Genomic DNA, 24,444 nt, shown 5'->3' on the forward strand with positions numbered 1-24,444 from the left:
ACAGCTTGGAGTAAGACAACATGCATGAAGAGGATGATGTGGACAAAATACTCATTTGCCTAATAATTCTGCACTCCCTGTATTTAGAAACGGCCAAACAGTCTGCAGTCTATGAACTAACCTTAGCTAACGCCAGCTAACAATGTTAGCTCGGTGGCGAGTAGCCTTCATTAATAGTAATAAAAGTCACACATGAAAAAATGTGGACCTCAGCAAGTCCAGGAACTCAGCTTCCTGTAGACCATGAGGACACTTCAGGTACTGCACTGGATACTTAGTCACTGGAAGGGAAGAGTTCATCATGAGTTCATCATGGTTAGATACCATATTTCTAAGATTTTCAGGGTCGAGTACAATAACCTCAGTTCTATCTGAATTTAAGTTAAATTAGCGGCCATCCAGGTCTAAATGTCTTTAAGACATTCCTGCAGTTTAACTTACTGGTGTATATTATCTGGCTTCATAGACAGATAAAGTTGGGTGTCATTTGCATATCAGTGATAATGTATCCTATGCCTTCTTATTTTACAGCAGACACCGTCACTGTAAAATATCAGAATATTCCTGAGGGAGGAATCAGTTGGAGTTCAGATTGGGAGAGTATGAAATCTTCAGACTTTTTAACATAGATTAATTCTTTTAATGTTTCTGTGATTAAATAACAAGCTGTTAACCTTGTCGGAGAGCATATCAATCTGAGAGTCCTCCAGGATGCAGATTCTGAATTCAATATGCTTCTGAGTGGCACTGATCTGAGATTTGCCACAAGGCCGTGGTAGAAGAATGTCAGTCATTTTCATCTCATCTTTTCATTTTTCTGCCCAAACCTCCATCTCTGATAATGGGCTGCATCAGCACAAACTGGGTTTTGGCATAATAATAACACTCTCTGTATTTACCAAGAGCGCGCAGAGAGAGGACTATGTGTAGAGATTTTTGCGAGTGACCTTCTTGCATATGCATTTCAAGTTCCTTTCTAAAGGTGCAAAATATATGCTGGAGAATATTTATGTTGGGCGGAACTTAAAAATCTGGTGTAACACTTTAAAAGTTACTTTGTGTTGTTGGCATTCACATGTAGACTCAGGGAAAAATATGTGTCCTCATTAGGACAGTGTTGGTATGTGGGACTATAGCCTACAGGTTTATATTTTTTAATTATAGAGTAATGAGAATGTAACGTAATGAGTATTGTAACAAATTACACTCTCCAGTGAGTAATTAATAATAATGTGTTGCATTACTTTTAAGAAAAGTAATGTGTAGAGTGTAATACATTACTTTGAAAAAAATAATGAACCCCAACACTGTTTAAATCAAGGGCGCAAACTGATTTTCTAACATCTGCAACTTGCAGTTCACTGCTAATTACACAGATATTAAACGTCAAAAAAGGGTGCTTGCTATGGTCACAGTTATTGCTGCGTGGAAAAAGCATCATCTACTCAAAGATGAAGAACAAACATGGAGCCAGCATGACAATCACAAAGAGAAATGGCTGCAGAACAGAGAGAGCAGAGCAGAGGGATGACATCACGGACTGTCCTGAAAATAATGAGCCCCTGTATGGACATCAGTCGGATCAATTAATTTATGTTATGTTATGTTAGCTTTAAAAACATGTGAAAAAAGTATTTAGTTCAGTTCTGTTTTATTTATATGGGTCCAAATCAAAGTGCTGTTATTACACTCCTGCGAAACTGTGATCATTTCAGTACCATGGACAGCGCATGAGTGTTTGACTGTGCCTCTTGGGATGATCTGATATTGTCGTGTTGGTGTTGTTCCTGGAACAACATAGGCTGTATCCCAATTCAGGGTCTGCAGCCTTAAAGGCCGCATTTTAAGGCCAATTACGTCACAGCGACACAACGAAGGCTGTCCCAATTCAAGGGCTGCTCGAAATGCGGCTAGCTAATTGTTATTTACTAGCTAATCTTAAATGACTGTTCAGTACAGAAGTGAAGCCCAATAATCATGATTTCACAGTCCTGTGGTCTCAGCCTCAGATACTTATCAAATCAAAGCTCATGTAGAAACAAACAAACAAATGAACAAAAGATTTTCTCCTTCATTTCTGTCAAACAAAGCTGTATGAAACGTTTCCAGCTGTTAGTGTCATGGTTGCTAGGCAACCTGGGCAGCGCGACGGAGGCTAGACCGTCCCATTTCACAAGCCTCTCACTTCCGGCCTTAGCGGTCTTTGAGTACGCGGCCCTTGTGGACCGTTAAGGCTGCGTACTTTAAGGCTGCAGACCCTGAATTAGGACAGCCATAGTAAATGTTGTTCCAGGATCAACATTGCAAGCGACCAATCACATTCTTGTGACGTTATTCTTTGGCGCGCCAAGCCATTCGTGCATTTATGAAATTCCAATGTTGCAAGGACAATATCAGTTCTGCTTAAAGGGTTAGGGTCAGGGTCCATTGATCGGCGGACAGAGGCGGTTTCTCGCAGCTTAAGTACAGTTTTTTGTTTTACTGCGTTTTTTTCCAAAGTCGAAAAAGTATGACGTCACAACATTCTGATTGGTCACTTGCAATGTTGATCCTGATCTGGGAACTGGCAGTAAGAGATAATCAAAAGTATCGAGATTTAATTGAGGGATGATACTGCACCAGAAATGTTGAAGGGTGGTGTGTATATTAACGTTCAAGGCATATTGTTATGAGGTGGAAGTATGTTCATATTGTGTTTGGGCTACATTGTGTGCATTGTAAAGGTAATTGCAATACATACTAAGAATAAGAGTAATTTAGGAATGCAGGATTAATGTATATTTTGCGGACTTTTAAAAACGAACAGTTGTTTCCATGTCAAAATGTTTGCAACTCAAGTTCTTTGCCGATACACTGGTAAAAGAAATGTTGACAGTGGCAAGTGTTAAATGGTTACTGCTGTGCTGTTGCAAAAAACTGAAAGCTGTTTTATTGTTAGACATGTTGGCATGTTTTATTAAAGTTTTATTTGGGATGTTGATATAATTTTGTTTAATTGCTAATATCAATGGACTATATTTTTATTAAAATTATTACATACATTTTTTAATTGTAATTAAAAGTGGGCACTTGCCTTTGCATTGTTAAAGTTGTATTACTGGACTGACCCTAAGCAATCATTGCAAATAGCAACTTTGCTATCCATTTTAGACACTAAAAGAAAAAAACACTCACAGACCTTACTAGCATCACATGTGCATAACTCAAGTGTCATCTTATCAATATGTTATGTGATCTTCAATGTTTTTTCTTCTATTTCTGGCAGATACAGACATTTAATTTAAAGTCTTGATCTTGCTTCTGTCTACATACTGTTAGTTACTAAGCCTAATGAGCTGTTGTGTTTTTTTTCGGACTGGATTTACACAAATGCTCACTGAATGTGTTGGCAATAAAGGAATTTAAAAAAGATAAGTTAGATGTACTTAATTCATTTGTGTGGAACCTGTTGACAAAATAGATTTATGTAAAACTAATTAGTAAAGCACAAGGTGGCTGAAAATATAATATTTGAATTAATCTAACTTAAATTTAACATTTTACTGCCACAAATAAGAAATGTGTTGAAGTAACTAATCTAAACTATCTAACCTGTAAATATATCATCTATGTTCATACAACATAACTTGATTTAGTTAGTCTTAAATATGTCTTGTTAATCTTAAGTAGTTTTTTTAAATTAGATGAACTAAAGATTTTTGCTTTAAAATAACATACGCAATTTCATGGAACCTGTTGACAAAATAATTTAAATTAAAGTCAACGTTTCATTTTTTTGAGTGTAGGAAAGCTACAATATCAAGGCTTAATGCAGAATTCTCTGTACGTTTTTGTCCTTGACAGGTTAAACCACAATAAATAGCAATAGCATACACGTGTGTGTGTGTTAGTGATCTGCCTCTTATAACTCTAGTGATTTTCCTGCAGTTTGAAATCTCTGTCATCTTATGTTAATTTCACTGAGTCCAGCAACTAACCACTCTTACTAGATTGTATCATGTCATCTCAACAAGAACAAATTAAGTTGTTGAATTTCGTACAGATCCTTCATGATTTAATTACGTTCAATAGAAACATGAAATTTTGTGTTCAAATTACAAGTTAGACTTTTTTAATGTAACAACCACCCAATTTACTTTTTTCGGTATACCAAAAAAACGTAGAGGCAGCTGCTTCGACTTGACTGAGATGGATGCCTTCCTCGAAACCACGATCCAAAGCGTGCAAGACTGAAATCCCGTGCAGTGTCGCGAGATTTAACATTGCTATATCTATTGACTTACTTCACTCGAACATGATATGAACAATTTAATCTTCCCGCTCTGCATATTATGTAGTTTTCTACACTATATAGTTACACTTAACTTTAAACCATGAGGCAATTGTGTTAAATACACGCAAGGACTTACGATAAATCCAAGAGCTGGCCAATCCCTTTTTTTTCAGTGTGAGCGTAAACAAATATTCGAGTTCCATCAGTTATTAAAGACAAAAAAAAAACATTACTGATACAGAAATATTTTTATACAAGATGCTGCAGCTTGCTAATCAGTGGCGGAGCGGGGGGTGGCTTACTGGGCTTAAGCCCGGGTTGTTTTGTCAGAAGCCCGGGGTCTTTTGGAGTGTAATTTTTTCATAGTTAGATGCCTGGCTGACAACTGTATAAAACAAAAACTACACACAATATTCGAAGCACATAGTGCACACTGTGGGAATTTACGACTGTGCGTAAATCCCCCCTAATATTGGTATGATCCGAGCTCAGGCACTAAGCAACTGAGCGAGGGGAGCGAGGAGAGAGAGGAACAGAGGGGGAGATGGAGAATGAGGACAGAACAGAGATGAACAAGAGCAGGTGAGACACACATGTTAGTCAAATGGTTGTTTACCAAAAGTATCACCGTATCATAGGTCCTCATGTATCTCGTACCTAGTGTTTCTTTTTAGGTTTGTTATTTTTCAAATTCTATATTTATTAAGTTATGCAGGCTTGTTTGCACAACAAGGATAAATAATTATATAAACTTTTCTCAATCTAAATATTGTACTTTGGTAGAATTAAAAAATAAGTGTAGTGCAGGTCTATGATGATTTTTAGTGCTACTATCATCTAGTTTTGATTCTGGTTCTGTCTTGGTTAAGTCCCAAGTAGTCCTGATTTTGAACTGGAATTATAACAGGACTACATCCTGTTTTAATTCCGGATCCGTTCTGGGTCTGGTTGAATTGGGGTTTATTCCGCGTGTCTTGATTCAGCCCCGACTTTGTTCTTCCTTGCTGCTTAATTAAAAAACTAATTTAAGGTGTCCTGCATATGTGATATATATTTTTCCCTATATGAAGTCATTCTTTTTTGAGCAAAAAAACAACAAAACAGAGCCTATTACTCTCTGTTTTACTCTCTCATTCTAGTCTAAACAACAGTGTCTCAGTAACTTTCCACTAGAGATGGTCCCCACTTATCTGCATTTTCCAAAGCAAGCGTGAGCGAGAGTCTGCAGCTTTCTACTCCCCAAGGACACATGGTCTAATGCCTTTATTTTTCAGGGCTCTGTCCACTCAATACTACACTATATAACTTTATTAACAAAAAGCATAGCATTATTGAGGCACTGCAAATTATTTAATTCCAACAGTCCCTCCTTTGATCTGCCCCATGGCAGATCAACACTATTAAAAGCCATCAAGCATCATCCTGTCTGCTCATGTCCGATCCCCAATAGCCCTGTTTACCAATAATCCTCGGATAGACCACAAATTACCCAAATAGCTGTAAGTATGAATAAGGAAACCCTAATAAACCTAATACACACTTTCCTGTTCTGGTGTCTTGGGTAAACCACGGCCTGAAGCCTGCCCTGGGGTCCTGCCCTCCTTTTCAGGCTGTTTGCGACCATTGCTGCTGCTGCTCACAGTGCTGTCCATCCTGGCTCTGGCCCCAGTTGGGGCTGTCCTCTCTCCAGTGTCCATGCTCACTGAGGTGAAACCTGCATCGTGTTCTGTATCTTGTCCATTCTGTATAACTTGTATATTTTATAGTGAAATGCCATCTTGCCATCATCTTAGTGGTAGCAATGAAAAGCAGTTAAGTATTGATAATCAAACAAGGGGAAAAACGCTGGCTTTCAAATAGCTTTCTGTTAATGCTTGTAATAAATAAAAGTATTTCAGTTAGAGCACTAACAAAATTCTCCAAACAAAACAAACTTCAGGCCCATAGTTGTCTGCAGTTTTTTGTGACCTTTTGAATGAATGTTAAACATAAACCATTGCAGCTTCTTCAGTCTGTTAAAAAGCCTTGACCCTGGAACACGAACCTTTTACCAGTCATAGAAAGCTTTATTACATTTGTGTAAATTATTGTCAACAATAACTCTAATGAAACTTTGAAATCCTGAGTTCTTTCTTTTGATATTATTGTAGCATCCCCGGTTGAAAATGGTTCACAATCCTTTTATTAAACAGCCGTGTATGTGAACACACCGTAAGAGCTACAACAGAATAAAAGACTATTAGTAAATCAAACAGTGTGTTACCTTTAACCTTTTGACTTATTCATTAATCACAAATTAATTCTCCTTACCTTACATAACAAATAACACTAAAACTTGTAAATTATTGCATATAACAGGGAAATCGTTGCATCGCTGCCTAAACATGACGAGGTACGTTAGCGCCCTCTAGTGGGTGAAAACTTAGCCTTTATGCTTAGTAGCGGTCAGCAGCTATATGCTCCGTAAAACAACAAAATACATATCTACAGGTCAAACTTTGTTACAAACCTTGTTCCCTCATCAACCAGGTGCTAAGAAACTGCTTTCGACTCAGTGTTGCACCTTAATAGCCGTTCTTTTTCCTATTCCCGTCCATTAACCAAAGAGCACACCTTCTCTCTGTGCATTAAAACTCGCGCTTCTGCCATATGGTTTACGCCACTTGATTTACGGCACCTTGTCGCTCTGTGACTTTCAAAATAAAAGCATTCACTCCAACAATCAATAGTCACTCATAACTTTACAAAACACTTTACAAAATATTAATGAGGTCATTTACAATTATTGCCATCTTCATGCTCCTCCTCAGCGAATAACCTTTTTTCATTTGTTCATACAAACCTCTGTTCCTCACGTGTGAAAAAAGGGGAAAAAATCGACATAATTTTATGTTCCAAGACCAAAGATTGAAAAATCCTAAACATGTCCAGAGTCAGAATAGTCTGTAGAATCCTCTCTGAATTTGTGAGGTGAAAGTTTTGTTTTGCTCCTGATGTTTCCAGTTTTTTCTTAGTTTGACTGCTCACATCCATGGGTCCGTTGTGTTTTAAGCCAATCCATGATCTTCGTTTAAACCTAATCCATCATGCTCAAACCTAACCAAGTAGATCTACAATTGCTAAACCTTATAGTAGTGGTAGTAGTAGTAGTAGCCTCAAAGTTAGTTTCACACTTTACATTCTTCTCTCAGAAAAATGAGAAAATTCTTGTAATGAAAAAATAGGATTAAATAAGATTAAGATTAAATATTGTGACTGTCTCACAAACTGCCGTGAGACTGAGTTGGCTGGTCAGGGTAGATCCAGCATGTCTCGCTCGGCCAGAAGCTGCTGAGTTCGTGTGTGCACCAGCATCAGGGCGTCGATGATGATGTGCAGGATGGGCGTAGCCTCCTGCTGGTTCTGCACACACACCAGCTGCAGAAAGTACTGTCTGTCGGGAAGGGCGAGGAAGACAAATTCTGCTGCCTGCCGGAGCACCCAGGGGTGATATGGGGCCAGCGCCACCTTGTAGGCATCCCTGAACGGATAATAGTATGTATGTTAGTCAATTTTTACTCTAAACATGAGAGTTTGAGTCTGTCTGAGTAAATGGTAAATGGCCTGTATTTGTATAGCGCTTTTCTAGTCCCTAAGGACCCCAAAGCGCTTTACACAACCTGTCATCCACCCATTCACACACACATTCACACACTGGTGATGGCAAGCTACAATGTAGCCACAGCCACCCTGGGGCGCACTGACAGAGGCGAGTACTTAAAAACAGACTGGTGGGGTTACCTGCTCAGCTCCCCCGGCGTTTTGTATTGTCCGTTTTCATTCGGTCCTTCAGCCAAACCCTCCAACATTAGCTTCAGCCAGAGGAGGGAACGGTGTAGCCGGAGCAGCGTCCTGCAGCCTGAGTCTGTGCGGTACGAGAAGTTAACCATATCCGCTCTCAACTCCGCCTCCATCATGGATCTAACAGAACGATACGCCTCCAGAGAAAAATAAAACCAAAAATGACAGTGTCACAGTGTGATGCCAGGATTTTGTGAACTTTGACCTCACCATTTCTTCAGGAATGTCTTTGTTACCATTTAAAAACATCAACAATAAACCAAAATGTTAAAAAAAACAAAACAAGAAAATTCACATTTCTTTTTTGGCAGGTATACTAGAACATGGTTTGTGTTAGATGAAAATTTCACACAGTAATCCTCAAACTCACCCCTGTTTTTAATCCAAATGCTTCTGGGGTTTGTAGTCCAGCGGGTTTCCCATTAGCCTCTGCACTGTGTCTGAGTGACAGCTCTCGAATCAGCACAACCTTTTCTTGCACCTTCTGAGAGAAGAAACTGACCATCGGCCCAAGCGACTCCATGAACCTGAGGGCAAAAACATTGATGAAACCCTTCTGTCAAGATAACACGAGTGCTGTGAGAATCAGCTTTCACAGATTTTAGTATTTTTTAAAACTTTTTGTTTTTCCCTGCATCGTCATTTTTAATTTTGGACCTTGGTTTTATGTTAAATTAGTCAATCAAGAGCACATACCTAGAAAACATGCCCCTGTGAGACCACAGTGGGTAGCTGTGGGTAAACTCTGGGGATGTGTGGGTAAGACAACCCAACACTTGTCCAAGGCACCCCCCAATGGGTGTGCCCGCACTGGGCTTACCCATAGAAACATGTGGTGAGTTAAAGCTAACATGTTTTGTCTGATTGATTTTTAAACCCAGAAATGTTACATTTATTAGCATAAAATCAGATAGATGGACAGATAGATACTGTCCCCAATGGTGTATACTCACATGAAGCATGGCCAAAGTTTTAAACCATGACATCAGCACAAGTAGCTGCCGTAAGCCAAAATCTCAAACTGCTCTAAACACTTGTTTTCTGTGGGATTTCCTTAAATGATCACTTGTGAGCCTTGAAGCCACACCCGCAATAAACTTTTCACATTACAGGGAGTGCAGAATTATTAGGCAAATGAGCATTTTGTCCACATCATCCTCTTCATGCATGTTGTCTTACTCCAAGCTGTATAGGCTCAAAAGCCACTACCAATTAAGCATATTAGGTGATGTGCATCTCTGTAATGAGAAGGGGTGTGGTCTAATGACATCAACACCCTATATCAGGTGTGCATAATTATTAGGCAACGTCCTTTCCTTTGGCAAAATGGGTCAAAAGAAGGACTTGACAGGCTCAGAAAAGTCAAAAATAGTGAGATATCTTGCAGAGGGATGCAGCAGTCTCAAAATTGCAAAGCTTCTGAAGCGTGATCATCGAACAATCAAGCGTTTCATTCAAAATAGTCAACAGGGTCGCAAGAAGCGTGTGGAAAAACCAAGGCGCAAAATAACTGCCCATGAACTGAGAAAAGTCAAGCGTGCAGCTGCCAAGATGCCACTTGCCACCAGTTTGGCCATATTTCAGAGCTGCAACATCACTGGAGTGCCCAAAAGCACAAGGTGTGCAATACTCAGAGACATGGCCAAGGTAAGAAAGGCTGAAAGACGACCACCACTGAACAAGACACACAAGCTGAAACGTCAAGACTGGGCCAAGAAATATCTCAAGACTGATTTTTCTAAGGTTTTATGGACTGATGAAATGAGAGTGAGTCTTGATGGGCCAGATGGATGGGCCCGTGGCTGGATTGGTAAAGGGCAGAGAGCTCCAGTCCGACTCAGACGCCAGCAAGGTGGAGGTGGAGTACTGGTTTGGGCTGGTATCATCAAAGATGAGCTTGTGGGGCCTTTTCGGGTTGAGGATGGAGTCAAGCTCAACTCCCAGTCCTACTGCCAGTTTCTGGAAGACACCTTCTTCAAGCAGTGGTACAGGAAGAAGTCTGCATCCTTCAAGAAAAACATGATTTTCATGCAGGACAATGCTCCATCACACGCGTCCAAGTACTCCACAGCGTGGCTGGCAAGAAAGGGTATAAAAGAAGAAAAACTAATGACATGGCCTCCTTGTTCACCTGATCTGAACCCCATTGAGAACCTGTGGTCCATCATCAAATGTGAGATTTACAAGGAGGGAAAACAGTACACCTCTCTGAACAGTGTCTGGGAGGCTGTGGTTGCTGCTGCACGCAATGTTGATGGTGAACAGATCAAAACACTGACAGAATCCATGGATGGCAGGCTTTTGAGTGTCCTTGCAAAGAAAGGTGGCTATATTGGTCGCTGATTTGTTTTTGTTTTGTTTTTGAATGTCAGAAATGTATATTTGTGAATGTGGAGATGTTATATTGGTTTCACTGGTAAAAATAAATAATTGAAATGGGTATATATTTGTTTTTTGTTAAGTTGCCTAATAATTATGCACAGTAATAGTCACCTGCACACACAGATATCCCCCTAAAATAGCTAAAACTAAAAACAAACTAAAAACTACTTCCAAAAACATTCAGCTTTGATATTAATGAGTTTTTTGGGTTCATTGAGAACATGGTTGTTGTTCAATAATAACATTATTCCTCAAAAATACAACTTGCCTAATAATTCTGCACTCCCTATATATTGTGATATAGCTCTATTTTTATTTTGCCTGGGTGGCAGCTCTACGCTTCCGTACTAAAAGGCCTAAAGTAAAACAAAAAGGACACTTTTTTCAACTGTGAATCATGCAAAGTCAAAGAATAAGAGTAATAATAATGTCGAGCTGTTTGTGTACTTCAGCAGCTGGTCCCAGCTCTTCAGATATGGCTCCAGCAGGATGTCTTTGTCGTTTGCCAGGCTGGATTTCAGGTACAGCAGCAGATGTGAAGCCTGAAATGACTGGCCGGGGCACTCCTTTACGAGGGACAGGGCTCCATCTGGCTCCGCCCACTGCTCAGGGGCCCATGGAGGCTCCGGCTAAAAGAGAGAAACTTTTTTTACTAAACAACAAGATAGTTACTGTTATCATGATCATGTTAGTTTCTTTGTTTCTCTTCTTCATTTCTAGTCTCTTCATGATAGACTTTGTATTTGCTTTCACATGTCCTTAGTCAGTTTTAATAATTTAATTAAAAAATATAGCATTATATATATTATTAAATATTATTCAAACCGTTCTAGTTGAACTAAAACTACTAACTTTAGGTGAAGTATTGACTAATTTTATGTCCAAACATTTTGTTGAAGAGATATTAATCGAAACTCTCCTATGGCAGGCTGTACTTTCCAGCAGTACCAGTTTGTACTGCATGATGGTGCAGCAAGTCATTGTTAGCTTTATTTCACCAGGTAGGTCTTAAAACAGACATTTGTATTCATACAGGTGTTCTGGAAAAACAAAACAACAGTCCTCTAAGAAAAATTTGATTGGATCACTCAGAAGAGCTTTTTAAAGGTTTAGATTTTTTGTGAACATTACAGGTTTTTACTTATTGTGCAACTTACATGTATATAAGTGGAATTAATCTTACCTTCTGGTGGTAAAAACTCAAACATGGCTGCCAGGGGCTGCCACAGTCCCGGACTCCACCCTGGGCTGAAACAAACAGATGACAAACCAACCAAACAAAACTCTGGTTAGACAAATAAGATGCAAACCTCATCAGCTGTGACTCATAATAATTGCAGAGTTAATATATTAAATGATTGCATTTGGTAATAAAGTTGGTTAAAAAGAAGAAATGTTCAGTTAACATTATTAACTTTAGGATTTCTGGTAATGTGGTTTTGATTTTAGAGTTCATCATATGTTTATCAATGTAAAATAAAAATATAAAAGTAGCTAGTGTAGTGCTTCCAAACTCTAAAAATCTAATGTGCGTTATTCTTACTTTTTTTTTAAATTTATTTTGGGACTCGTAGAGTAGCTCTGTTATTTATACTGGGCTTTTATACAGCCCGACTTACACGATGAGCTCACTTTCTTTTGACTGGCCAAATTCTGGAAGCCTGCTGAGGGGCAGCTGAAGTCCGCTGAAGTCTAGTTTTCTCTCTGTCCACACTTTTTCTAAGTAGCAGGGTATTTTAGGCTGATAAAAAGCTAGGAAGACAGCTTTACCGGATAATTGTAAGTTAACATGAGCTTATCTGTAGAACATGTTATCATAACGAGTTAAGGTTAGCTTGCTGGGGTTAGGGGGTACCTTAAGTCACTTGCTAACATTGATGCTAAAATTACTTTATGAAGCCTTACTAACGTGATTATTTACTGAGGGTTATTTTTTTTCCCCCATAAAAAGTAAACCAGGCAGGCGTTTATCAGATCAGTGATTCTGGCTGATATCAGCAAACATTAGCTTACCTGATATTATTTGATACCAATAATATCAGGTAAGCACTTACTGACTAACCTTAGCTTGCTTGCTAATGCAAATGATACAAAAACAAAGCAACAAAACCAAACACAAACTATCTCGAGCCTCCCTAAAAACTCACCTTCACCTGATTGGCCAACTTCTGGAAACCTGTTGAGGGGAAGCACCCAGTGCTTTGTAAACTTAAACAGAGTCTAGGAGTGAATTTTTGCTTCCCAAGGTTGAATTTATATACTTTCAACTCAATATTTGAAACTTTGACCATATAAAATGTATGGTCTTTCATATATCAGTATCTAGTTATTTATGACAGAATAAGCAGAATAGATCATCTTTAAGTGTCTTAACACTACTTGAGCAAATATACTTTGTTACAGTCTATGGTAGAAAATAACTGAGAGTTGGAACCAACAGTGACGAAGGAAACTCACGCAGCCAGAAAGAGCTGATGAAGAGGAGCAGAGCCAACATGGCCGACAGCAGCACGTAACGAAGCAGCGGTGTCCGTCTGAGGAAAACCATGGTGACCAAAACACACATACACGCACACGCACACACACACACACGCACACACACACACACACACACACAATCAGCCAAACCACACAGATTTGCCTGGGATCCTCACTTTTTTCTCACACAAATTAAAACACGCACACATCATCTACCGTTACTTCATACCATGCTCTCACTATTAGTCACTCTCTCGGGATCAAAGGTCGCTCACTCCCACAGGTGTAAACACACGGGGACAACCTTTGCTCCTGACCTTCTTTGTGTAGCAGCTTATCTTAGCCCATTTTATCTTAACCGCATGTCATCCGCAGAGCTTTGCTGACTGAAACCTGCACTGATCAGACCTCACAGAGACAGTTTTTTTATACACTGATTGGATCTTTTTGTAACAAAAAAAAAAACAAAAAAACATCAACGCTGACCAGGTGATATTTGTGTATCTTGGAAGCTGCAGAGGAAGCTGGTGGTTCTCAATGTCTTTTATGGCGATTATACTCACCGCTTTTGCCCTTGGTACAACAGTGCTGTATGGCAGTTCCAAATGGATATGGTTGTGTGACGACACCACTCCTCGTGCCCAAAGCAATCAATGTGGTGGGTATAATGTGGCCCACATTTAATCTTCAAAAAGCTGTTACTATGAATGACCCCTGTGGCTGTTAATTGAACTGCAGGCAGCGAGCTGCTATCACCCACAACATCCACTTACAACGTATTACTACTCTATACTGTATGTCATGAGTGTTGTACAGCAGCTGAAAAGGCAGCACATATTAAGGTTTTGCTGTCACATGACTTAAACCTGCCAGTTACAAAGGCCTAGTAACCAGTTAGTGACCCCCTTCCAAGATGGGTATTCCCCTCCTGGGTGGCGAAAACCATCTTGCGATTGCTTTGGTTGCTAGCAGTTTGCCATGGTCACCTGAATATTGTATGGAAGATGCCAGCTTGTTCCGAAACACTCGCTAACAACTCACCGAGCTGTAGGAAGCTTGCAAACCAGAATCGGAGACAATGCAGAGGCATAACTTTTACTTTTAGAGTCCTCTATTTCCAATTTCCATTTCACTTTTTCTAACTTCACTAGAGCTCAAAATACAGAACAGCTGTTTGCCCATAGTTTGCATTTTCCACACACTTGTTTGGGCAACCAAACCAACAAGAATGAGGGTTTTGGTGCAGCACTTTACACCTCTTTGCAACCAGTCTCCCCCTGTAACTACTGGTAACCAGTCACCAATAGGTCAGGAAATATAAACTTTTCTCTATTTTGGAAGTGATTCTGTAAGCCTCAGCAAATGTAACTTTAGTAACAGGTCTCAACCTCCAGGAATCACTTGGCAAATACAGTAGACCCCCAGAATTCACGAGCGTTACATTCCTAGAGCACGCATGAATTGTTGAAAACCATGAATTTTGGATATGGTAAAAAAATGCTAATGTTGTCAATAAATGCCTATTTTTTTATAGTTTAAACAGTTTAAAGATTCGGCAGGGGGTTCTGCAAACAATTATCGGTTAGGTTCTAAGCAAAAATCCCCAAATGACTGAGTCCACAAACACTGAGCCACGACTTCTCAGGGGTGGATTGCTAACAATTTGCCCTCACAACCCCTGATCTTTAAGCCTGTGCGACTGGGACCTAAATCCTGTGTGCAGCCACATCAGGTTTTATTTTTGTGTTCAAACGTCACATCCTTTAGATTTCCATCTCACGTTCATCAGACAGGAATGAGTCCAAAGGCTGTTTGAGGTAACTGAGAGACTCAAGGAACATTTTTATTTTTAAGTGGAAATACAAAGTGTTTCACATGTGACAAAGCATTGCATAGGGCACAATTAAGGACAGCAGATTCCAGTCCAACATTAGAAACAGAAACCTTTGATTGTAGAAGACGAACATATCTTGATTGTTTTACAAAATAATTAATCAAGAGGAGACACAAACCTGATGAGGAAGTGATTTATTGATGGGGAAACCACACAGGTAGCATCTGCAGCTTCTAGGGGTTGCTGAAAGACACATTTTTTTAATCAACACATCTGCAGTTCTCACTGACAGGTTGATTCGACTGATGTCTTTGGTGCATAATTCAATGCGCCCTGCTTGCTTGTGCAAAAAGTCTTTGTGCATATGTGGGTTCTTGTGCTTATATTTAAGGTAAAAATAATGAACAAGGGTTCTGTTAAAACTTGAGGTAAGACTAAAGGTTATGATTACTTCAATACAACAAGTATGGCTCTTATTTGCGGAACAACGATGTTCTGTTTGATAAGGGTAAATAAAGGTTTATTAGAGGTGCCTCAACTTTGTTGAGGTCTGAGTTATTGCAAAAATAGAAGAGATGAATAAAAGTTAAAGGGCTCTAAGATTCGTGAGGAGAAAGAGTGCTAAAAAAAGAGGTCACTATGGTAGAAAAAGTTCTTATTCACACTTTTAAGTAAAAGTTAAAGGATCAAGATTTTAGTTTGAGGTCTTGCCTTCCCATTTCACTCAATGAGTGACTCATACAATTATTTTAAGTCTTATTTTTAATGTTAGAAGCTGTTCATAATAAAAAAAAAGACCTGCAGGAAAATTAAAACTTAAGAAAATATGAAACCTCAGATGTACTTTTTGAGTTTTAGTCTTTTGGAGTGAGCAGGGGTTAGCCTGCTTTAGCCTGATTGCCACTTAGTCTGTCCTATTTGTATTATTAATAGATTTTAAAAGCTTTAAGATGACCTCGATTAGCCCAGTCTCATTCTCAGAGTTCCAAATACTGCCATGTTTCTTAGCCAGTGGCATCTCAAAGATAAAATGAAAATTGGTGTTTGTTCTTCATGTATCGACGCTTGTGAAGGGCCCTTTCGTATCATGCCATTTAAACATAATTTTTTAACATAAGGCCATACTTATTGCTAGGGCTGTTCGATATAACGATATGTATCGGATACCGATATAAAAACGTTTCATTTTACACTATCGTTTGTTTCGTGGTGTCGCAAAATAAACTGTTTACGGCAATATTTTTTCATGGTTTTGATGGTCACTGTAGTGGCTATATTAATTTCTTAAAGTTCTCTCTTTCTCTTATATTTAATATAACCACACTACGGACGGACAAGCGTCTCTTTTTATGGGTTGTTGTTAGCAACAACGATGGTAAAACCATCGCATGTCCGCTTGTTTATTTTCCACATAAACCTTTCACAATAAAGCTCAAGATCCTATTGAGGCTTTTCAAAATAAACGTAATCACGTGAAAGATGCAGAGTATTGACGGATGAGAAGCAAAAAAAGAGCCGTCAGGTGCTAAAAAATAAACCTTAGACTCAAACGTTAGAACAGGCTTTTCCCCGCAGCACGCCGTGTAATAAATAGAAAGAAAACGGCAGCCTTTACAACTTATGTCTAAAAATGTGTAGTTTCATGCATCGGTTAAAACACTCAACTCCAGGTACAAGATGCCCAGCTGGAAACACTTCACCTACCCGAGATTCACAGAATTTACAGAAAATATTACATTTTTTGTGATTTATATCGTTATCGGACGATAGATGTTTTATATCGGGATATGAGATTTTGGTCATATCGCACAGCCCTACTTATTGCCTTTAAAAAAAACAACAGACAAACTTGACCAAGTAGTTTTCCGTGCCTACAGCTAACTAATTTCTTTTAGCAGCCCCATTTCCTTGAGAGGTTTTTTTTTCTTATATAACTTTAATCATTTTTCTGGTTAAAAAAGTCTCCACTGAGTCGCTGCACTCTCTTTGGGTATACAGTGGTATTACACCAAACTACTGCTTTTTCTTTAACACAGTGTTTAGTTCTGTTGAGCTTTTCAGCTTTAATTTGATTTTGAAGGATTTAAACAATTTTTGAAATAAGTAGCTTTAAAAGAGGACTGTTAGATATGTCAGGACAATCAAGCCAAAGGAAACCTATCAATAGGACAACAGCAGCATCAGATAGAGTGGCAGTATTTGACGCCATGGGACTTGACTGCTTTGCATGGGTTTAGCACAGATATTAAGGGATAAGTATGGTTTATTTTAGCCTAAATTCCTAAAAACACATTAAATACCTTTTATTCTTTTTCTTTTTTTTTTAAATAAATCAAGCTACAGGTAGCCTATTTCCTCAAAAAACAGTTTCATAAACAGTTTCGGCCAGTGTGTAGTAAATATTGCACACATTAGTTCAGGGAAAGATTAATGGCTTCAGGTAAAAAAAACAAAACACAAAACCCAGATTTAGACGTTCTCACGTATAAAAGAAAGCAGTTTGCGCTGAGGTCAGGAGAAACTGTCGGCTTTAACCTGCAGGACGTCACTCACACCAGGACGCGTCTGAAGAACCTGAAGGGGCACAAAAATGACAACATGAAGGTGGTCTGTGCTTAAAGTCTCTCTGAGTTTTAAAGCTGACCTAAAAAAAACTTCCTCTCCAGTTAAGTCGTCCAGAGTTGGGTTTATTTAAAGGAAATTAGATCCTTGGTAAATCCAACCATGACCATTTACAGATTTACAGGAAAATACAAAAACATTGTGGTTAAGTAGTACAAGCATGTTCTGACCACTGAGTTTGACGTTGTGGGATTGCATTTGTACAGATCTGTATGCCTGCACCGTTATACGGATGTATCCTGAATTGGTCAGAGGGTTTCTGTCTGTAGACAGTTTGTCACAAATGTCCGAAAATCACACGAGTGCAGAGTGAACTGATGCACTCTGCTTGTTGAAAGCACACTTCCAGAAGTATTTTGAGAGCTTGAAAAACTTGTAGAACTGCTTCTGCAGTTCTAAAAACAAAGCAAGTTGTAAAGTGACTGTCAGTGATGTCAGTTGTTTGTGATGTTTGTGATGTTTGTGATGATTTATTAAGTATTCATGAAGCCGATAGTGACCAAAGTGTTTTTGTCTTTGAGCAATTCAGAGCGGGGTTTATTTATGACTGGCACGTCTCAGGCACATCATTCCAAGAAAAACATTAAACCCAAGTCCAGAGCTTTGCAGACCCATGTTGTAGCTATGTACAGTCACCAGGGGGCAGTGTCAGGAACTTGTGGGACAAGCAGCAAATGTGAGCTACTCTTGTTTATATTTGTGTTTTATTTGATGTTTTAATGTTTCATGTTAAACATAAGTGAAGTACATTTGAGGGGAACTATTCTGCTAATTTACTGTTCCACATTTTTATTCTAGATGAGCTTTTCATGATTCACGGTTAAAAATAATCCTTCTTTGTCTTATACTTGGCTTTTTTGTAGTTCCTCAAGGGTGATTGATCATATTTGTGGAGCCTGCTGAGGAGCAGCTGATTTAGCCCCCTGCCCATAAGCCCAGTCTTATTTTCTCTCAGTGCACACTTTACATTGAAATAAATATTTGTCTGCTTCTCCTGACAGCCAATCAAAGAGCAGTATTTATAACTCACCTTCAGTGTACTGAGAATCTCTCCAAACAGATGTTGTGCTTCCTCAGTGTCCGGTTCTTCAAAGTAATCTGACGCAGAGACCTCGACAATGATTGACCTGATGTTCTCACACTCACCTGCACAGGTACACAGAGGAGTCATCAGCAATCATTGATTAATAATAATCTCACATTTCTGTGTTGCCTTCAGTTACAGAGACTCACTGTGGAAGTGCAGGATGGCCTGACCACTCACGGGCGTGTGTGTCAAGATCAACGTCTGCAGGTTCTTCTTCAGTCCAGCCTTACACAGCTCTGTCGCCGCCTGCAGGCCGAGGTCAGTAATACGCTCCAACTCCAGCACCTGTAGCTGAGCACAGTTGCGTACTGCACACAAAACACACAACAAAAAAAACCCCACACAGCTAATGGTATAATGCATTGTATTTTTACACCAAAATAAACTGTAACTTTACAGTTACTACGGATTTAATCTGTACAAGCATGTAGGAGAAGAAACAAAAATGTCAATAACCATATTTTTCACTGACCAGCAGCAACCAACCCCTGAGTCCCACAGCCAGCTCCGCCCACACTGAGAGAGCGGAGGTGTGGCCAGCAACGGCCAATTGTCTGCAAGCAGCGGTTACCAAAACGAGTTGGCTGTTGGCTGGAAATATTGAAGAGAGAAAAAGACTGGTGTCAAGGTGACTCAAATCTGCTCATTTGTTCCTGCACTCTAGACTGGATTCACAGCAGACAGGACAGGAATTTTATTTTATTTTTAGAAAAAGGGAAACAGCTTTGTTGTTTTTCAGTATGGAGCTATCACAGTGGACTGTGTGTGTGTGTACTAACCAGGGATGAGCAGGCGCCACCTGCAGGCTGGTGATGCTCCTGCATCCAGCACCCAAAGCCCAGAGAACCTCCTGACCGAGAGGATCTGATGAACTCCTGCAGAGGACCAGACAGACAGTCGAGTAAGCGGACAGACAGGTGAAGAAGAGGACAGGAAAACAGCCTCACCTGTATGTGAGCGTCTGCAGGTTCCTGCTGTAGCAGCTGGCCAGCCACAGGGTCCTATCGGTGAGGATCTGGGGACACTGAGAGATAGACAGGTGGAGCAAGCTGCCCCCTGCTGACCGCAGCAGGGCCTCCACCCCGGGCTCCACACTCCCTCTGATTGACACACAAACAGACGTATGCCAACTACAGTACCCACAATCCACTCAGAGGACAGCTTTCTTCTCTTGTAACGTCTCAGAAACCTGTTAATGCACTGAGCACTGACCAATCAGATAACAGCTGCGTTACCATGACAACATGCATTTCAAAAAGATAAGAAAAGCTTGTACATTTCCTCGGTAGCAGCATTAATCCTTGAGAGCGGTGTGTGTTTGTGGGCTTGGATTTTTGATTTTGTAGGGACACAACTCACACAGTCACACTGTGGGGACAAAAATTAATCCTCAAAATGTAAATAATTAGGTTTGAATGAGGGCTTGAATAGTGGCATTGTAAAGCGCTTTGGGTGGCTTGAAAAGCGCTATATAAATCCAATCCATTATTATTATTATTGACTCAGTGGTTATTTTTGGTTTAAATCATCATCGTCTGGACATTTTGGCTTGCCAGTAACATTAAAGACTTAACCTATGCTTGGGCTACAACCATGGCCCTCAGAAGTACAGAAAGTCAAACCTTTGTGAGTTTAATTTACCGTATGTTTCTGTGGTAATCCTCTCGCGTCTCGTTGGCTCGACGACTTCGAGGCTTCAGGTTGCTGAGCACCACGGCCTGAGTTTGAGTGCACCACTGTGACAGCGTCGTCAGGAACTACACACAAAGAAAAACATTTTAAATGTGAAATAAACATTTTAAAGTATAAACCTAATAATTCCTGCATTTTTTCCCTGACAACATCTTGTCACTCTGCCACACAGTTTAATACTACAAGACAGTAACTGTTTATTGAATAAAAATCTGATTTTGGAGTAGTACTGAATAAAGAATATTCTGCCTAATTAAGGTTTCTATGTGTGAACAGTTTTAAATTAGCAACAATTTTAAAACTGAGACAAAAAGCAAACACATATTTATTTTGTATAGATGCTGCTCTTTCTTTTATCTTTCTGTTGAAGCTACTATGCCCCATCTTGTAATCGCAAGGCTAAAATTATGGAAAAAAGACAAATTCCAAGTATGAAGTCAAAAAAGAAAACCAACCAGCCAAGCTTAAGTTTGGATGGAAATACCCAAACTGAAAGCATGAAGTGGTTAGTGTTGCAGTTTTCAGTTTCTTTCATGCAAAGTGGAGGTGACCTTGGCATTCTGCTAGTGACTAAAGCAATTTTGCAAACATGCACAATACACATTTTCCCCTAGCAACCAGTGGTTGCCAGGGGGTCACTGACTAGTTTCTAAACCTGTGTGAGTGGGGCGTTATTCCCTTCACCCTACACTGTCACCATGACTGTCACATGTCCAAAATGGCGGACAAGTTAAATGTTACATGGCCAGCAGATTATCAGGGACAGCTATAAGAGGATGACATTAGTAACTATCTGAAGATGATGAGGACTTCGATACCTCTGTAGACACTCTGGCATTCTCCAGCTGGAGGCGTGTCCAAACAGCAGGGTGCCTGGCAACGAACCGCCAATCAGAGCACACCTCGGCTGCACGCAGCATTGAGCGCACGTCCAAATATGGGAAGATGCAAAAAAGGCCCGCCCTCAGCCGCAGGGTGTCTGCTACCAGCTGTCTGTCACCAAAGCAACGGGAGGGTGTGGAGCGGACGGAAGAGGGGGTATCTGCGTCAGGAGAGCAGAGTAATGAAAGGCAGAAGCTTTTATTGTGAAGCAGCCACAGGAAGTGTTGCATTAAAGCAGCCTGTAACAGCCAGAGGGGAAAAGAAAGACCACAGGAATGATGGGCAGAAATTATATACCTGATCCAGGTGTGTGTGTCCTGGCAAAGATGAGTCTCCTCATCTCAGCACTGGTCCACAGTTCCTCATCTTCCTCCTCTTCCTCGTCTTCCTCCTCTTCCTCCTCGTCTTCCTCCTCGGTGCTATGGTGACGAAAGTTTCTTTTCTTCCACGTTCTCCCCCATCCCTCTTCTGCAGCCCTGAAATCACAGCAGAAGAAAGACTTGCTCTTTAAAATTTTAAGCCCTGTTCAAAATAAAAGTCACAAAACAAACATCTGCATACCAGAACCTCTCCCTCCTCCCATCTTCTCCTCCTTCTCCTCTCTCTCGTTGAGTCCAGGGTTGGGCGTAGGGATTCGGATGGAGATGGGTTGATGCCGCCTCGCAGTTCCAACCCCCCGAACCCAGAGACGAGGTTCGCATTCGTCCAGCAAGACCACTTGATGACAGAAACCGAGAGGAGGTGTGAGCGTTTCACTGACACTGTAAACTCTTTGAAAGAGTCAGGTGTGTTCAGGTACCTGTAGCGATGGTGTCCATGCAGCTGCTCTCCCAGCCTGTAGGAGCTCGACATGCTATAACTCCTCTGGAAGAGCAGGATGAGGAAATGTTGAGTGAGACCTAACAAATTCCAGGTCCTGCTCCTCTCTATAGACAATACATACTCTCATGAATACTTTAATCAAAGATGTTTGTTTGTATTTCCCACCCTGTTTCCAATGGTTTCCTGCATCTTATTTGCAATGATGTCATCAGTGCTGCCATCCAGACTGCGTCCCCCTTGGCTCCGTGTAGGTTCGTAAACCTCAGTGAGCAAATAGGGCTCGGTGTATGCGTACCCGTCACTGTCTGGGAAGAGGTTGCGATGTTCGTGCGAGCCAAGCATCAGGAGCCGTCTCTCTGCGCAATCTGCTCGCTCCAGCAGTGTCTCAATGAACATCTGTAATCAAGCGAAGCACCACAACAGAAAGATTTTATCAGATTTGCTGACTTCTGTATGTTTACTGTAAGCTGCATCTGAATACCAAAGGCTTTTGATAGGAATTACTAACACACCCCACAATCATGAACTAACATGAAGTTGTAAGAGGTTCTCTTACACTATGAAGCACCAAGACATGACTAAAGAAAACTGAATTGAGTGGAATATCTCATTCCAGCTCTACAGTCCTTAGCATCGCCAGCAGCCAATGTCCTTGAGAAGAGAGGCTGTCTTTAGTTACAATTCAGGAAGAACAATGAGGTTTTCATCCTAGTCAGGAAGCACTGGACCAGCTCTTCTCAAGGATATTCAGGAATATGTGGGCGTTTGCCCAAGGCAATAAGACAGACTTGTGCTCAGTGGCTTTTGGACTTCACCAGGACATTACTGGACAGTCTGGCTCTGATGGCTTTATTGAGCAATGAGCTCCAGCATGGATCAGGAAATTGGACCTCAAAGTCTGAGGACAGGTTGGAAATGATCGCTACCCCAAGTGGAAGAGTTCAAGTATCTCGGGGTCTCGTTAATGGGTGAGAGAAGAAAGCAGCAGGAGATTGATGAATAGACTGGTGTGGCATTGCGGTGATGCAGACCCTGTACCGGTCTGATGTGGTGAAAAGAGAGCTGAGCATGAAAGTAAAGCTGTTGTTTTACATTACCACCCTCACATGTGGCCACAGGTTCTGGGTAGTGACAGAAAGAATGAGGTTTAGGGTCTCTGCCGTTTGGTTGGTACTCTGAGTAGAGCCGCTACTCCTCCACACTGAGTTAGCCTTTGACTCAGATGCCTCCTGGGACCCTTCTGGGTGAGGTGTTTTGGGCATGTCCAACTGAGAGGAGGCTCTGGGACAGACCCAGGACTGGCTGGAAAGCTGTAGTAGGGGAAGAGGACGAGGCAAACAAGGCAGGGTTTGCCTTAGAGCAAGTTTGATGAGTCACTTTTGGGTTTGTTATTGAAATCGAATATTTTGGGTATTTTTGTGAATGTCTTGTAGTTTTCCTTCCTTTGTGATTGTTCACGCCACTCGCATTAGTTTCACTGTGTGTGTGCACTGTTATCTGCACCCGTGTCAGTTAAATTTCTTGTTTGCGCTGCATGTGCACCCCCGTGTTCCTCATGTTCATTGTGGGTCTCTTAACTCAGTGTGGGTTAAGATCCAATTTCAATGGATGTGTTTTAAAATTGTTTACAGTTCTAGTTTGAGTGAAAACAGTGTTTGTGGGCCCACAGACTAAACAGCCTGGATGACACTAAGGCCTGAAAGGAGTCCTATGACAGATACTTACATATTTAACTCGCAATAGAATTAACATCTGTGCATTTTGCAGGAGTTTTCTTAAGTTGCCAACAAAAGCTTGCTTTTTGTATATTAACTCTGCCCCAGTGTCCTTTATTTTCTCTCTGGAATCTGAACACGTTCTTGTACATGAACTCTATGATTTTGACCCAAACTCTAATCTAAAAATCTAACCAAACTATGTGGGAAGAAAAGGTTAAGTTAAAATATAAAGTATAATATAAAACTTTACAGGTTTTGAATGACAAAGGATTATTTCATAGACGAGTGCACATGCTGCATACTTGCCCCCCTCCAATACGTAGTTTCATGTGTAAATAACAGCCTCATCTTGGCCAACCCCACTATAAAAACTGTCGGGTTACCCTATGTGAGCTGGGTCGGATTAATCTCACGCATCACTCTTGTCAAACAAATCAAAATAAACCACCCAGAGTTTAATTACAAAAGAACCAACAACAGAAGATCTCCTGCATCACCTGCAGCCTGGATTTGGCTTCGGCCTCTTTGTCTGCCGTCTCCCTCAAAAAATGCTCAATGTCCACCATCTCCCTGAAAAACACACACAGTTCAGAATGTACACATTATTCAGTGACCCAAATGATAAATAAGTTAAATAAGATAGACGGCACAAAAAACACGCAAAACAAACCGAGTGACCTCCCAAAAATACACACCCTCGGGCTGCTCTGCCTCATTGTCATCTTACATTTATCATCCCAGCAAACCGCAGCAGAGTGTGTGTGTGTGTGTGTGTGTGTGTGTGTGTGTGTGTGTGTGTGTGTGTGTGTGTGTG

At 40.5% G+C, this 24,444-nt stretch overlaps 2 protein-coding genes across 5 annotated transcripts in view; both read right to left on the reverse strand.

Moving 5' to 3' along the window:
• Window positions 1-6,318: 6,318 nt before the first annotated feature.
• Window positions 6,319-16,094, reverse strand: LOC102295264 (ceramide-1-phosphate transfer protein). Of its 2 annotated transcripts, XM_005950802.3 has the most exons (7): window positions 13,537-16,094; window positions 12,953-13,029; window positions 11,679-11,743; window positions 10,943-11,124; window positions 8,484-8,640; window positions 8,054-8,250; window positions 6,319-7,793 (listed from the first exon to the last, which is right to left on the reverse strand). In XM_005950802.3, the coding sequence occupies exons 2-7, from the start codon at window positions 12,990-12,992 to the stop codon at window positions 7,565-7,567; spliced, it is 870 nt and encodes a 289-aa protein (XP_005950864.1). In that variant the 5' UTR covers window positions 12,993-13,029; window positions 13,537-16,094; the 3' UTR covers window positions 6,319-7,564. The 2 variants fall into 2 exon arrangements, with proteins under 2 accessions (XP_005950864.1, XP_042070361.1); XM_042214427.1 differs by lacking the exon at window positions 13,537-16,094 and having other exon boundaries at window positions 12,953-13,409.
• Window positions 16,095-16,723: 629 nt separating this feature from the next.
• LOC102295575 (F-box only protein 41) overlaps window positions 16,724-24,444 on the reverse strand; it is a 13,268-nt gene continuing 5,547 nt past the window's right edge. For all 3 annotated transcript variants that reach the window (XM_042214425.1, XM_042214426.1, XM_042214424.1), the window contains 13 exons: window positions 24,128-24,200; window positions 22,078-22,308; window positions 21,890-21,954; window positions 21,652-21,807; window positions 21,388-21,566; window positions 21,027-21,250; window positions 20,158-20,273; window positions 19,464-19,616; window positions 19,296-19,391; window positions 18,989-19,107; window positions 18,663-18,824; window positions 18,460-18,575; window positions 16,724-17,381 (listed from right to left, as the gene is read on the reverse strand). In XM_042214425.1, the coding sequence (XP_042070359.1) occupies window positions 17,319-17,381; window positions 18,460-18,575; window positions 18,663-18,824; window positions 18,989-19,107; window positions 19,296-19,391; window positions 19,464-19,616; window positions 20,158-20,273; window positions 21,027-21,250; window positions 21,388-21,566; window positions 21,652-21,807; window positions 21,890-21,954; window positions 22,078-22,308; window positions 24,128-24,200 (1,753 nt within the window). In that variant the 3' untranslated portion in view covers window positions 16,724-17,318. The remainder of the gene's footprint in view (window positions 17,382-18,459; window positions 18,576-18,662; window positions 18,825-18,988; window positions 19,108-19,295; window positions 19,392-19,463; window positions 19,617-20,157; window positions 20,274-21,026; window positions 21,251-21,387; window positions 21,567-21,651; window positions 21,808-21,889; window positions 21,955-22,077; window positions 22,309-24,127; window positions 24,201-24,444) is intronic.

The sequence above is a fragment of the Haplochromis burtoni genome, unplaced genomic scaffold (assembly GCF_018398535.1).
Source record: "Haplochromis burtoni strain Fernald_Lab_line unplaced genomic scaffold, NCSU_Asbu1 Contig_561, whole genome shotgun sequence".
Lineage (NCBI taxonomy): Eukaryota > Metazoa > Chordata > Actinopteri > Cichliformes > Cichlidae > Haplochromis > Haplochromis burtoni.